A 14,269-nucleotide genomic window follows, 5' to 3' on the forward strand; every position below is an offset into this window, starting at 1 on the left:
TGTAACTCTTCTTCAAGACTGGGGAGGGTATAAGGGGAGATGCAGATAAAAGCAGGGGGATGGTTTTGGATGGGGAGAGGGTTGGAGTGTTGAGGTAGGGATAGGTGAACACAGGTACTGGGTACAAACTGGTTGGTTGATGGGAGGAATGAATCTGCTTGGTAGCTGGAAGAAAAGGTCGATCAGAGGAATAGAAGGAAGGGGGAAGGGCTGGGAAGGGAATCAGGGGATGGGAAAGGACGTTATTTAAAATTGGAGAACTCTATATTGAGTCCTCTAGGCTATAGGCTGCCCAGGTGGAAGATGAGATGTTGTTTCTTGAATTTGCGGTCTGATTCAGAATGAGGGAGGCTGAGAATGGGAGTGGAAAGAGGAATTAAAATGGGTGGTGACTGGGAGGTCAGGTCAGCCCCTGTGAGTCCAGCTGAGATGCCTGGCAAAATTCTTGGTGTTCAGGTCTAGTTAGAGTTGGTGGAAGTGTTTAAAGATTGGCTGTGGAGACTGGTGGGGTGGTAGGTGAGGGCAATGGGGACTCTGTCTTTATTACATTGGTGGTGGGGGGGGGGGGAGGTGTTTAGAGCAATAGAGTGGGGAATGGAGCAGGTGAGGTGGAGGGCTGTCTGGATGCCAGAGTGGGGAAAAGCATGCTGTTCAAAATAAGTGGACGTTTGGGATGCCTTGGGCGTGGAATCTCTCCTCGTCTGATCAGATGCAATGGAGGCAGAGGCTTTGGGAGATTGGGATGGTGTCTTGCAGGATACTAGGTGAGAGGAGGTGTAGTCCAGGTAGTTATGGGAGTCTATGGTTTATAGTAAACATCAGTCTATCGACTGTCACCAGAGATGGAAATGAAGAGGTCAGAAAGGGGAGAGCGCTGTGTATAATTAAACCAAAAGCAAACCTCTGAAACACATTACTGGTCTTGCAGTTGTTATTGTAAATGGCAATGCTTGATTTTCATGTTTTTCATGAGAATAGATATAATTAATATAAGTTTGAGTAATCTGAAACTGCAGAGATAACTTGAATGTATGATGAATAAATCATCACTACTGTCCATTATCATAAAGTAATGCAACACATTACCTCAAATAGACTTGAACAAGTGTCATTATAGTCCTAGAGGATCATAGCTTCATTCTCATTAGAGAGAGAGAGATGAATGGTAATGAATTTCACCCTAGAGACAACATGCAGGGTAAAATTGAACCCAAGGTGTTGGTATCACTGCTTTGCAAACGACCATCCTGCAAAATAAAACGCATCATCCAGGACATGCAACAAAGCTACTTCAGAGAGAGCCAGGTGGCAGAGCATTGTTTTGATTATGTTGACAATCTATTTCTGAGGGCAGCATAATTGTCTTTATTAAATAGCTGTGCAGCTGTATCACAATTCCTGTGAGGAATCTTGAAGCCTAGGTTATAAAGGATGCCCTTGCCTTCCACAACTCTGAATAGTTGCAATAAAAACATAAGAGGGCTATTACTGGCTAGATTAACCATGGTTCCTAATGGTAGACCCTTATTAACATTATCTGAATGCTGTCTTGCAATCCAGCTTCATTATTTTACCTTATCCTGACTACAGATATTGATTGTCATACCAACACAGTAGAATATAATTACTTCAATACAATAAATGTTTTTAAATTCACATGCAGAATTGGAAAACACCTATGTGGAGTGACAACTGCTCAGTGCACCTAGTATTTCTTAGGGTATAGCTTTACAGCAGTGCAGGTATGCGTTTTCATCTTTTGAGAACATCACACTTACCATGTTTGAGCAACCAACCCAAGATGTGAAGCATAAATAAAATGCAGGATTATGAAGAGAAAAGCACAAGAGTACAACTAACTGGACAGCTCTTCAAAAAGGTACAGTGGTTTGAATGGCTGACTTGTGTTGTATTGTTCTCAGATTAAAACTACACTTTCAAGTCCTTCTATGCTTGGAAATATTTTTGAAAAATTGTGAAAAGTGCTACATTAGTGCAAGTTCTTACTTCTATCAAGCAGCAAACATATCAAACATGTCTCCTGGGGACTTTCAAAGTATAGAAATATATCTCTGACATCATCTTATCAGTCTGTCCCAGTACCATATATAAGTGATATGTTTTAAGGTGTGGTGTTGGAGAATTAAGTCCTTTCATATGATGTAGAAGTTACTTCATGAGTAATGAGTTAAAAATCACACAACACCAGGTTATAGTCCAACAGGTTTAATTGGAAGCACACTAGCTTTCGGAGCGACGCTCCTTCATCAGGCGATTGTCATCAGATGAAGGAGCGTCGCTCCGAAAGCTAGTGTGCTTCCAATTAAACCTGTTGGACTATAACCTGGTGTTGTGTGATTTTTAACTTTGTACACCCCAATCCAACACCGGCATCTCCGAATCATGACTTCATGAGTAATGAATTTTGACCAATTTAAGATTTGATAGTGGACCACCTGCTGTTTTTGTTTTTTTTAACCCATGGGATGTGGGGATAGTTGGCTGGGCTAGCATTTATTACCCATTCCTAGTTGTACTTGAGAAAATTGTGATAATTTGCTTTCATTAAACTGTAATCCATTTTCTGTAGGTAGACCCATAATGTCATTAGAATGAGAGTTAATTATTCATTATAATAGTTATATTATATAAAAAAAGTTTGGATTACCTTAATAATTGATCAAACATTAATTATTGGCTTTTGAAAACGTTATCTTTATCAGGGTAGCATTTAATGACAGAAGGTCTCTTATATAACCAACTGCTCAATTCCGTTTAAAAAGAAATCAGCTTGTCCATGGCCGGCATGTTTTTCTTCACTTAAAAATCAATTTAACTAGAATGGAAATAGCACAAGGTTATTCAAAAGTTTGTGACCATTTCAGAATTCTGCTCAAATGCTCTAAAAAGTTTATGCTTTGCTTTTACCTACAGCCGGATGCATTTAATTACTAAGTATTTTGAATCGACCTATTCAGGCATGTTGTGAAACTGGTGGGACTTAAAACCCAGACCTCCTCACCCAGAAGAAGGGGCATTATCACTGTACCACAAGAGCGATCTTCAATTTCTGAGTACAATTATTTAATATTGCAATTAGATTTTAACAGTTATATGTCACTTCACGGTGTAAAATATTCACTGAGCAAACATATTTTGCTTTCAAATGGAAAGCAGATCTTACATTTTTAACTAATCCCAGTTGTTTTTGTTTATTATCTATATCCTGAATCTGACTCATTCTAAATCCCTCTTATAACTGGAAATTGAAAAGTCAAAAGTTCCAATGTAGAAGTGAGCAACAAATTATTCTTGACCAAGCATCTGAGGTTTTTCTTTAACCATAAGATGAAAAACTTTGTGATTTGTCCCACATTTCTCCATTTGGGATGGAGTGAAGTTCACAATGTAGTCAATGACTTCAGCTGACAATTTCAATGGTTTGGTGCCACCAGGCATGGATCTAGTGCGAAGACGCACGTGGTAGTGTCCCTAACTCTGAGTTCAAGTCCCACCTTCACTAGATTTAGGTCACAACCCCTCTGAACAGGTTATTTAAAATATCTGCCTGAGCGATGATTTGAATAGCCATAGCCACAATTTGATCTGTTCAAACCTTCGGTTTATCGAGCATATTCCCTTGTCTGTCCTCAGGCAGCTGAGGATTGTCCAGATTTTACTTGGAAGGCTGAAATCTGGGTTTCTCCTTGCCCTATATGTCAATTGAATGAATCCATGAATTACAATTATGTATGGATCTATTTTATGTGAGAAGGAAAACTTGCGTTTTTTTCTGATTATATTGCAACAAATAATCGTGGTAGCATCATGGAGCTGGTAACAAATAATAAGTCTGTAGCTGGGTCATGCCTGAGCTACGTTTCATTGTGACGATACCTTGACTTGATTGTGCCGTTGATTTGGCCGCTAGTGGGTAGAAGTATGCGCTTCGTTCAGCGCCGTGCTAAATCTAAACAGACGGACAATTTTCAGCGCTTTGGAACACAACCTGTTAAACTCTGACATGGATATTGCCGTTGAGATGATATAATACAAACGTTTCATTGTTGAATATCGAGCAGGAGGATTAAGGAGCTAAGAGGAAAAAAATCAAGATGGTAGTTATAATGAGTGTGTGTGATAACACTATATGTATTAAATTATAGCTTACCCCCCCACCCACCCCGAAACTTTACCTGTTTCCATGGTATGTGGCTGCTGCTGGCCTTATCTCCACTTTCTACTTCTGAAACTCGCTTCTTGACGAGGAAGGACAGCTTTTGCCTTATGTGCCTCTTGAGAGCAGGGGCTTTGTTAAAAGGAAAACTCTCACTTATATGTGTTGAAGTGTAGAAAACTGAGGGATGATCTTACTGAGACACATAAGATCCCACCGGGACTTGACAGGAAAAATGCTGAAAAGATGCGTGGGAGAAACTAAGGTAACGTTACCATAGTCTTACCAAGCCAAAGGGCTGCTTTCATTGAAGACTGCTGATGGTTTCACTTGAGGTTCACCAAGTGAGGGGCAAGGTTGAGAAGGTGAGTTTTTCATGGTAACCTTAACCAGTCTGGGAATTGGACCCACACTTTTGGTATCACTCTGCATCACAAATTGGCTGTCCAGCTAACCAGCCCTGGGACTCCCATTTTAGACCGGGATGAAAAGAGTTCTTTTTCTCTGAGGGTCAAGAGTCTGTGGAATTCTCTTACCCAAAGAGAGGTGAGATAGGTTTATTGATTTAGTTTTAAGCAGAGGTAGATAGATTCTTGACTAGCAAAGAAGTTAATTGATGTCGGTGTAGATGGGGATGCTAAAGTTGAGGCCGCAATCAAATCAGCTATGATCTCATCAAAATTGGAGCAAACAAGGGGAAGGAAGGCCTACTCCTGCTCTTAATTAAATGTTCAGATGTTTTAAAAGAAATGCTAATGACATTGTGTGTGTGTGAGAGAGAGAGACAATTGCCTTCATGTGCTTTCTAAGTAAAAAACACAAAACAGGAGGCAATATAAACCTTGTTACCCTCTGTCACACACATGTATACACACTTTCTCTCAGATCTCAGTCTCTCTGCTTACTAAAATGTAATGGCCTTGATTTTGCAGTCAGCAAAGAAGGAACATCTTTCATAATTGGTCTGAAAGAAAGTTGACCAGAAACTTGGGTAAAAACAAGTCCAACCTTGGGCAATTGGCAGAGGAAAATCCTTCAAGTTAAAAGTTCAATGAAAATTAAAATAAAATCAATATATAAATGTGACTATGTTATATGTCAGAGTATACATATGTTTTATGTTATTTTAATACAAAACAAAGGCACTGGCAGTAATGTAGTCAATAATAGTTTCTCAAAGCCTGTATTTCCTCTGTGATACTACTAACATTGGAGATAGAGAAATTTCAGAACTGAGGACCATGTTCTGTAAAGATATGCACATACATGATTTTCAGGAGAGGTACGGAATGGCATTAATGTCATTGGAGTAGTTTTCCAGAAATCCAGGCAAAGGTTCTGGGGACAATAATACAAAACCCACCATGTCAGCTGTACAGTTCAATTTCAAATCCAAAAAAACTTTGAAATTGAATGCTGGTCTCAGTAAGTATGATCATGAAACTAGAGCATTGTAAAAACCCTATTTGAATCATTAATCCCCTTTTAAGGAAGGAAATGTACCATCCTTACATGATCTTACCTATATGTGAGTCCAGATCTACAGCAGTGTGGCTCACCTTTAACTGCTCTCAAAGTAAATGTTTGCCTTTCCAGTAATGTTAAATAGTTGTTAGTACTGAAACATATTGTGTGCTTCTCTTTGACACTGCAGGTGATGTTAAGGGATACAGCATTACATCTACAGCTTTCACACACACTTCAGGTGTCCATGGCAGATGCTATCTTGATTATCATGTACACGCAGAATATTTGCTCGTTATATGCAGAGTATCATGAAATTATTAATGCACAGAAGATCCATTGCATTAGCTCTCTGAGCATTTTGACTTAGTCATAGAGGTGTACAGCACGGAAACAGATCCTTCGGTCCAACTCATCCATGCTAACCAGATATCCCAACCCAATCTAGTCCTACCTGCCAGCACCCGGCCCATATTCCTCCAAACCCTTCCTATTCATATACCCATCCAGATCCAGATTTAAATGTTACATCGTACTATCCTCCACCACTTTCTCTGGTAGCTCATTCCATACACGCACCACCCTCTGAGTGGAAAAAATTTCCCCTTAGGTCCCTTTAAAATTTTTCCCCCTCTCACCTTAAACCTATGCCCTCTAGTTATGGACTCCTTGTTAACCAGTCTCCCATGGGGAACCTTGTCAAACGCCTTGCTGAAGTCCATATAGATCACGTTCACTGCTCTGCCCTCATCAATCCTCTTTGTTACTTCTTCAAAAAACTCTATCAAGTTTGTGACACATGATTTCCCACGCACAAAGCCATGTCGACTGTCCCAAATCAGTCCTTGCCTTTCCAAATGCATGTGCATCCTGTACCTCAGGATTCCCTCTAAAAACTTCTCCAAGCCTTTTCAATCCTATGTCTGCAGGAAGTGTGTTTGGTTATGAATCCTAGCGGGCCACATGGATCGGTTGGAGTGGCAGTTAGAGGCAATGAGGAAGTTATAGGAACTAGGGGGTGTGAAGGATGGCAGTTTCAGCAAGATGGAAACACGGCAGATACAGTCAAATCGGAGACAGAGAGTAATGATGGTGGAAGGTTGTTTCTCGGAATGGAGGCCTGTGACCAGTGGTTGTCACAAGGATCAGTTCGAGGTCCACTGTTTTTCTCCATTTATGTACTTGATTTGGATGTGAATACAGGCATTATGGTTCATAAGCTTGCAGATGACACTAAAATTAGTGGTGTAGTGGGCAATGAAAATGATTATCTCAGAGTACGCTGGAACCTTGATCAGATAGGCCAATGCCTGGGGAGTGACAGATGGAGTTTACTTTGGATAAATGTGAGGCATTTTAGTTTTGTAAGGTAAACCAGGACAGTTAATGGTAGGGCCCTGGGGAGCGTTGCTGAGCAAAGACAAAATATAGGAGTTGGGATGTCACGTTGTGACTGTGTAGGACTTTGGTGTGGCCACTCTTGGAATACTGCATACAATTCTGGTCACCCTTGTATAGGAAGGATGTTGTTTAATTTGAGATGCTGCAGAAAAGTTTTACAAGGATGTTGCCAGAGTTGGAAGGTTTAATCTCTAGGGAGAGGCTGAATAGGCTGGAGCTCCTTTTCCCATAAACATCAGAGATTGAGGGGTGACCTTATAGAGGTTTATAAAATCATGAGGGGCATGGAGAAGTTGAATAGCCAAGGTCTTTTTCCTTGGGAGGGTGAGTCCAAAACAGAGGACATAGGTTTAAGGTGAGAGGGGAAAGACTTAAAAAGAACCTGCTGGGTAACTTTTTCCACACAGAGGATGTTGTGCAAATGGAACAAGCTGTTTGGGGAAGTCGTGGAGGCAAGTGCAATGACAACATTTAAAAGGCATCTGGATGGTTATATGAATAGGAAGGATTTAGAGTGATATGGGCCAAATGCTGGAAAATGGGACTAGATTTGATTGGGATGTCTGGTCAGCATGGATGAATTGCATCGAATGGTATGTTTCTGTGCTGTATGATTCTATACTAATAAATGAAGTGAATTATCAAATACGTTACTGTCTCTAGATCTTCAAACCTGTTAAAAGTGCAAAGGATATATTCAAAGTGTGAAATGTGCAAATCTTGCCAGAAAAAGAAATTGGAAGAAAGATTTTTCAGAAAGCAATTTGAAAGATTGTTCTATCCCGTGCAGTTAATGTTAGGCAGCTGCAGCCAATCACTGATCAGATTTATGCGCTATTTTTACCACTGTTATATAGCCACTTGGTAGCATGTGTTGAAGTACATGTAATTATTAATGAACCAAGGAAGACATTTTTGGTCATTCCTTATACTCAATATCAACAAGCATCAATGAATTATTGCTAATAAAATGAAAGGCCTAAAATTAATTACTGTCTGAATTTCATGTGTGTTAATCATAGAAGAAGTAGGTACATAGCAATTTTCTTCATAGAATAGAAACCCTACAGTGTGGAAACAGGCCATTTGGCCCAACAAGTCCACTTTGACCCTCTGAAGAGTAACCCACCCAGACCGATTTCCCCTACCCTATTATCCTTTATTTACCCCTGACTAATGTACCTAACCTACACATGCCTGAAGACTATGGGCAATTTAGCATGACCAATTCACCTGGCCAGCACATCTTTGGACTGTGGGTGGAAACCGGAGCACCCGGAGGAAACTCACGCAGACAAGGGGAGAATGTGCAAATTCCCTACAGACGCCCAAGGCTGGAATTGAACCCGGGTCCCTAGCCCTGTGAGGCAACAGTGCCAACCACTGAGCCAGTATGCTGCCTCAATTTGTTTATAGTTTATTAAAATATCATAAGTTATTAAAAGTCACATAACAGCAAAGTAAACTTATTTGTGTTACTGTGTTTTTGTGTTAGCTGCTTGCTAAAAAGACAAGCTATTGGATTTTTACGTTGTGTTCAACATTTACAGAACTTCAAAATGAATGAAAATGAAAAAGAATGGGGTGCTGAAAAGAACAGTATACTTGAAAATTCCTCCTTTAAGGTAAGAATTTAGTGCGATAGTATAAATAGTACGTTAATATGTGTTGGTTAATGTGTTTCCTGAAATTACTATTAATCGTATTTCCATTGTATCCTGCACAACTGGTGCACAGTATGTTGATATACTTTCATATCACCTTAACCTTACGGTACTGTTCCTAATAGCAGCCCTGCTTCAGTTGTAGTGTTGTAATTTGAACTGGACATAAGGATGAGTCAATTTTACCCAATAAGAAGAATTTTAAAATGACTCTCAAATGAGCAACAGTGTGGCAGTAAATGTTACTTAGAATAGAATAGAATTCCTACAGTTTGGAAGCAGGATGTTTGGCCCATCGAGTCCACACCTACCCTCTGAAGAGCAGTCTATCCAAAACCAGCTCCTCCTACCCTGTCCTCATAACCCCGCACTTCCCATGGCCAATATACCTGGCCCGCACTTCCCTGGACAGTATAGGCAATTTAGCATGGCCAATCCATCTAACTTGCACATCTTTGGACTGCAGGAGGAAACTAACACAGACACAGGGAGAATGTGCAAACGCAGCAGGGACAGTTGCCCAAGGGTGGTGTGGGAGTGTGTTCAAATAACGACTGGAATCATTGAGTGGCAAAAATAGCCCCTTTATTCAGCAATCACAGCACACGTTTGAGCTGGCAATAGAATCCCGAAATACAGTTCTTATAAGAGGGTAAAAACAATGACTGCAGATGCTGGAAACAAGAGTCTGGATTAGTGGTGCTGGAAAAGCACAGCAGTTCAGACAGCATCCGAGGAGCAGGAAAAATCGACGTTTCGGGCAAAAGCCCTTAGCTTTTGCCCGAAACGTCGATTTTTCCTGCTCCTCAGATGCTGCCTGAACTGCTGTGCTTTTCCAGCACCACTAATCCAGTTCTTACAAGAGGTCCTTTACACAAAATTCTCACTTACATTAAAATTCCATTACTACGGTATTACATCTTTTATCTCTGCTACATAAAGGTTTGAAGGATCTCTGTCCTGGGAGACAGGAGATGGATTAAAATGTGCTAAGTGCTGGCTGCTACTTCTGATGGGATGTTTGTCCGGTCTGCTTGCATAATTAGGAGGTGTTAGTCCTTTTGTCTTTTATGTTTGTAAATATTAGTAAAAATGCTAGGCCTATATGCTCTAAATAAGTTAAAAATTGTATTTATACTTAATAAAAGAATAAAATAATTACTGCAGCTGGGGTGTGAGATTTATTTATTTTCCGGTAAGAGTTTCATTCGTTCATGCAATTTCAAAGAGGTGCTGTTTTGTCAGTTAGTTTCTGAAAGGGGTATTGGCCCAGTTAAAAGGTATTTAACTGGTACTTAATCTATTCAGGTCCAGGAGATGGTTGGTAAGGGCTGACTAATATTATAATGTTTTGTGGAGACTTGACGGGGATGGTATTGTTCACTTATTCAGAGGTAAACACTGCTTGTAGCAAGGGTGCAGTAATGGGTTTGAAAGGGTTATTTTTAAATTTGGAAACTACAGAACCATGATTTTTTGAATGAATGAATGAATAAATGAAAGAAAGAAACTGCATTATAATAAATAATGGGTTAGTAAAGGGTTATGAATGAATGAATGGGAACCCGGTATTAATTAATGTAGCGAGTTGGTAAGTGAGTTAATAAAGATAGTTTATAACGCAATAGCTCATAACATAATATCTCACAGTGGAACTGAACCTGGATCCCTGGTGCTGTGAGGTAGAAGTGCTAACCACTGAGCCACTGGTCTGCCCTATACTTAATGCTATATTTACATTTCAACTATTGCTGCATACCTTCTTGCTGAACAATAATCAAATTGGTGCAGCCTTGAATCAAACCAAAGTGGTCAAAAAATTCATTGTTCCTTCTGAGGTGGTAAAAAGGAACCCTAAGTCTCTAGTCTGGCAGACAAATATCACATGTCTAGTACAACTTAGAAGTGTGCTGCCCATTGTATCATTGTAGATTTTTTTTTAAAAAGTCCATGCCTAAAACAGCTATTGATGAAGGGCTGATGCCCAAAATGTTGATTCTCCTGTTCCTCGGATGCTGCTTGACCTGCTGTGCTTTTCCAGTGCCACACTTTTCGACTCTGATCTCCAGCATCTGCAGTCCTCACTTTCTGCTAAAACAGCTATTTGTCTGAACAAACCTCCAGCTCGACCCCAACATGTTACATCGGCTTACCCTGAATAAGTTTCAGATCTCTATTCAGCTTCAAAATAAGGGGTTGCTTATTTAAGAAGGGGGTGAGGAGAAAATTCTTTTCTCAGAAGACTCAGAGAAGTATAGATAATGGAATATATTGAAGGCTTGGAAAGGCAGACTTTTAAATAGCAGCGGAGTAAAGAATTATGGAGAATATGTAGAAAAGTAGAATTGAGGCCAAGGTCAAATAACTATATTGAATGGTGGACCAAGCTGAAGGGGTCATATGTTATAACCCTCACCAGTCCGCATTAAGTTCTATCATAAAGACTGCCACATACGCAACAAACAATGTAAGTGTTCTAATCATTCTTGTGTACATGTGTGGTCTCCTTCTATCTACACAATAAAAAGCATGTGCTGCTACAAACCTGTAGCATCTCAGCCACTACTAATCACTTTCCTAGTATTCATCCAGCCCTCTTCAGTTCCAAAGAAGAGTCATACTAACTTCAAAATGTTAAACCTGTTTCTCTCTCCATAGATGTGTCAGACCTTCTGAATTTCTCCAGCACTTTCTGTTTTTACTCCTGGCACTCCTCCCTGTCATTGACACCTTCAATAAATTACTCAACGGCACAGCATCCCAAAGTCAAAGACTTTGTATGAATCAAATTTTTAAGGTTTTCAATGTGGAAGGATCTTTTTCCTGGGTAGTATTAAGCTTCTTGTATTGTCGGAGCTACATGCATGCAGATATGTGGGGAATATTCCATCGCATTCCTGACTTGTGCCTCATATGACGTACAAGCACTAGGGGGACAGGAGTTGCTCATCACAGAATTCCTTGCCCTTGAAATGCTCTTGTAGCCACAGTATTCTTATGGTTGGTCCAGTTAAATGTCTTATAAGTGCTCTTCCTCTTCATAGGTAGTCCCTCAAAATTCCTTCCTTCCACTCTAGAGATATGGGTCCTGAGGATATTAAAAAATGAAACATTTGATCTATACACCCTGCCAAGGTGAAACTTGAAAAGGTTAGTGGGTATGATGCTTGGTTTTTTTTGCAATCCTGTGGCCCACTCTTGCACTTGGACTCGGCCTGACTGTGTTGGAGATGCTCAGGCTATTGGCACTTTTGTAGACTCTTCTTCTTCGGCTTGGGCAGTCTTGGACAGGAGATTACTGGGAGTCAGTGAGAATATGGCATTTTTTTTTCAGGGAATCAGTTTCTCGTCTTCCTGGTAACTGCTTATCATGTCAGAGCTTGGGGTAGAGACCCTAATTTAATCTGTGTCAGGCATGGTGTGGCTGCCAAATGCAGCTGATTAACAATAACTAGTACCTTGATGCTGAGGATGCTGGCTCCAAAGAGGAATTGGTAACCACCAGGTTGCTGATAGAGGAGGTTGCAGTGATGGCATGCCATTGAACATTAATGGTTGATTGAGATGGTCATTGCCTGGCACTTATGTGGTAGAAATATTACTTGCCACTTATCAGCCCAAGTCTGAATGTTGCCACTGTCTTGCTGCAATTGGACAACAAATGATTCAGGATCTGTGAAGTTGTGAATGGTGCAGAACATTGTGCAATGATCAGCAAACACCCCTCCTTCAAACTTTGTAGGGAGGGAAGATCATTGATAGCAGTTGAATATGGCTGGGCCTGTGATGCTCTCCTGAAGAACTTCTGCAATGCTGCTCTGTGGCTGAGAGATTTGACCTCCAATAACCTCAACCATCTTACTTCTGCTCTGTTCTGTGTGACTCCAATCAGAACTTTTCCCGATTCCCGGTTTTGCTTGGGCTTCTTTGTAACACAAAGAGTTAAATGCTGCCTTGATAAAAGAAAATAAATCTCACTTTTCCTTTCAGTTTAATACTTGTTCATACAAACATCCGAACAAGGCACAACAGTAGGCCACCTGACCCTTTGAGCTTTTTCTGCCAATCAATAAGATCATGGCTGATTTGATTTTAACTTCAACTCTACATTCCTGAATATCAATTAATCTCTTGGTAATCAAGAATCTATCTCCCTTTGACTTAAAAATATTTAAAAGATACTATATCCACTCCCTTTTGAGAAAGGTAATTCTAGGACTCTCAACCTTGTGACAGAGGTTTCTTCCTCAACTTTGTCTTAACTATGATCCTCAGTTTCTCATATGAGGAATAATCCTTCCCACATCCACCCAGTCAAGTTCATTTAAGATGTTTTATGTTTCAATTATATAATCTCTGACTCTTCTAAACTCCAAAGCAAACAGTCTTAGCCTGTCTAGCATTTCCTTGTAAAGCAATCTGCTGAGTCCAGGTATTAGGTTAGAAAACCTTCTCTGAACTGCTTTCAGCACGTTAAAATCCTTCATAAGTACACTGACCAGTACTGTACTCAGTACTCCAGAAGCGGTCTGGCCAAGGCCTTGTGTAACTAAAGTAATCTAATCTAGATATGGGTCAAGCGCAGGCAGATGGGGCTAGCTTAGCTTGGGATTGTGGTCAGTATGGATGGGTGAGAACGAAGGGTTGGTTTAAAAAGTGGGCGGCACGGTGGCACAGTGGTTAGCACTGCTGCCTCACAGCGCCAGAGACCCGGGTTCAATTCCCGACTCAGGCGACTGTGTGGAGTTTGCACATTCTCCCCATGTCTGCGTGGGTTTCCTCTGGGTGCTCCGGTTTCCTCCTACAGTCAAAAGATGTGCAGGTCAGGTGAATTGGCTATGCTAAATTGCCCGTAGTGTTAGGTAGGGGGGTAAATGTAGGGGAATGGGTGGGTTGCGCTTCGGCGGGTCGGTGTGGACTTGTTGTGCCGAAGGGCCTGTTTCCACACTGTAAGTAATCTAATCTAATCTAATGCATAACATCCCTTCTCTAGCATTCTGTTCATTGTGTAATAAAACATAACGTGCTATTAGCTTTTCTGATTACTCGCTGTCCCTGTATATAGGTAGACAACCCTTTATCTGAAATCCTTAAATCCAAAACTCCGAAATCCAAACGTTTTCTTGTGAAGTTTTTTCTCATTAACAAGGTTGTTTGGCATGCAAATAGTTAACTGAACTCCACACCCACTCAATGCATGTCACTGAGATGAGACGTGGGATGGGGGGGTGGCCCAGCACTGGCAGGCCTCAATTCTGTCTCAGGGCCCATAGTACTCATAGTGAGTCTGCTGTTCGGTAAGATTTTTAAAAATTTCACCGTCAACCTGCCACTTACTCCGAAATTTGAAAAATTCCGAATTCTGAAAACCAGCTGGCCCCAAGAATTTCGGATAAAGGATTGTGTACCTGTACTAATCTTCTGCGAGTCATGCAACAGGACACCCAGATATATGTATATCTCTGAGCCTTAGAATCTGTCACCTTTAAGATAGTGTGCTTCTTTATTAATATTTCTGCCAAAATGGACAATTTCATATTTTCCCACATTATACTCAGTTTGC

At 40.6% G+C, this 14,269-nt stretch overlaps 1 protein-coding gene across 1 annotated transcript in view; it reads left to right on the forward strand.

The window, feature by feature from the left end:
• LOC122561505 (iron-sulfur cluster assembly 1 homolog, mitochondrial) overlaps window positions 1-14,269 on the forward strand; it is an 86,627-nt gene that overhangs the window by 58,021 nt on the left and 14,337 nt on the right. The window contains exon 4 of the mRNA XM_087997523.1: window positions 8,593-8,667. Within this exon, the coding sequence (XP_087853649.1) occupies window positions 8,593-8,667 (75 nt within the window). The remainder of the gene's footprint in view (window positions 1-8,592; window positions 8,668-14,269) is intronic.

Source organism: Chiloscyllium plagiosum, unplaced genomic scaffold, assembly GCF_037043375.1.
Source record: "Chiloscyllium plagiosum isolate Xiang-an unplaced genomic scaffold, Cpla_swu_hap1 HiC_scaffold_2, whole genome shotgun sequence".
NCBI classification, from domain to species: domain Eukaryota; kingdom Metazoa; phylum Chordata; class Chondrichthyes; order Orectolobiformes; family Hemiscylliidae; genus Chiloscyllium; species Chiloscyllium plagiosum.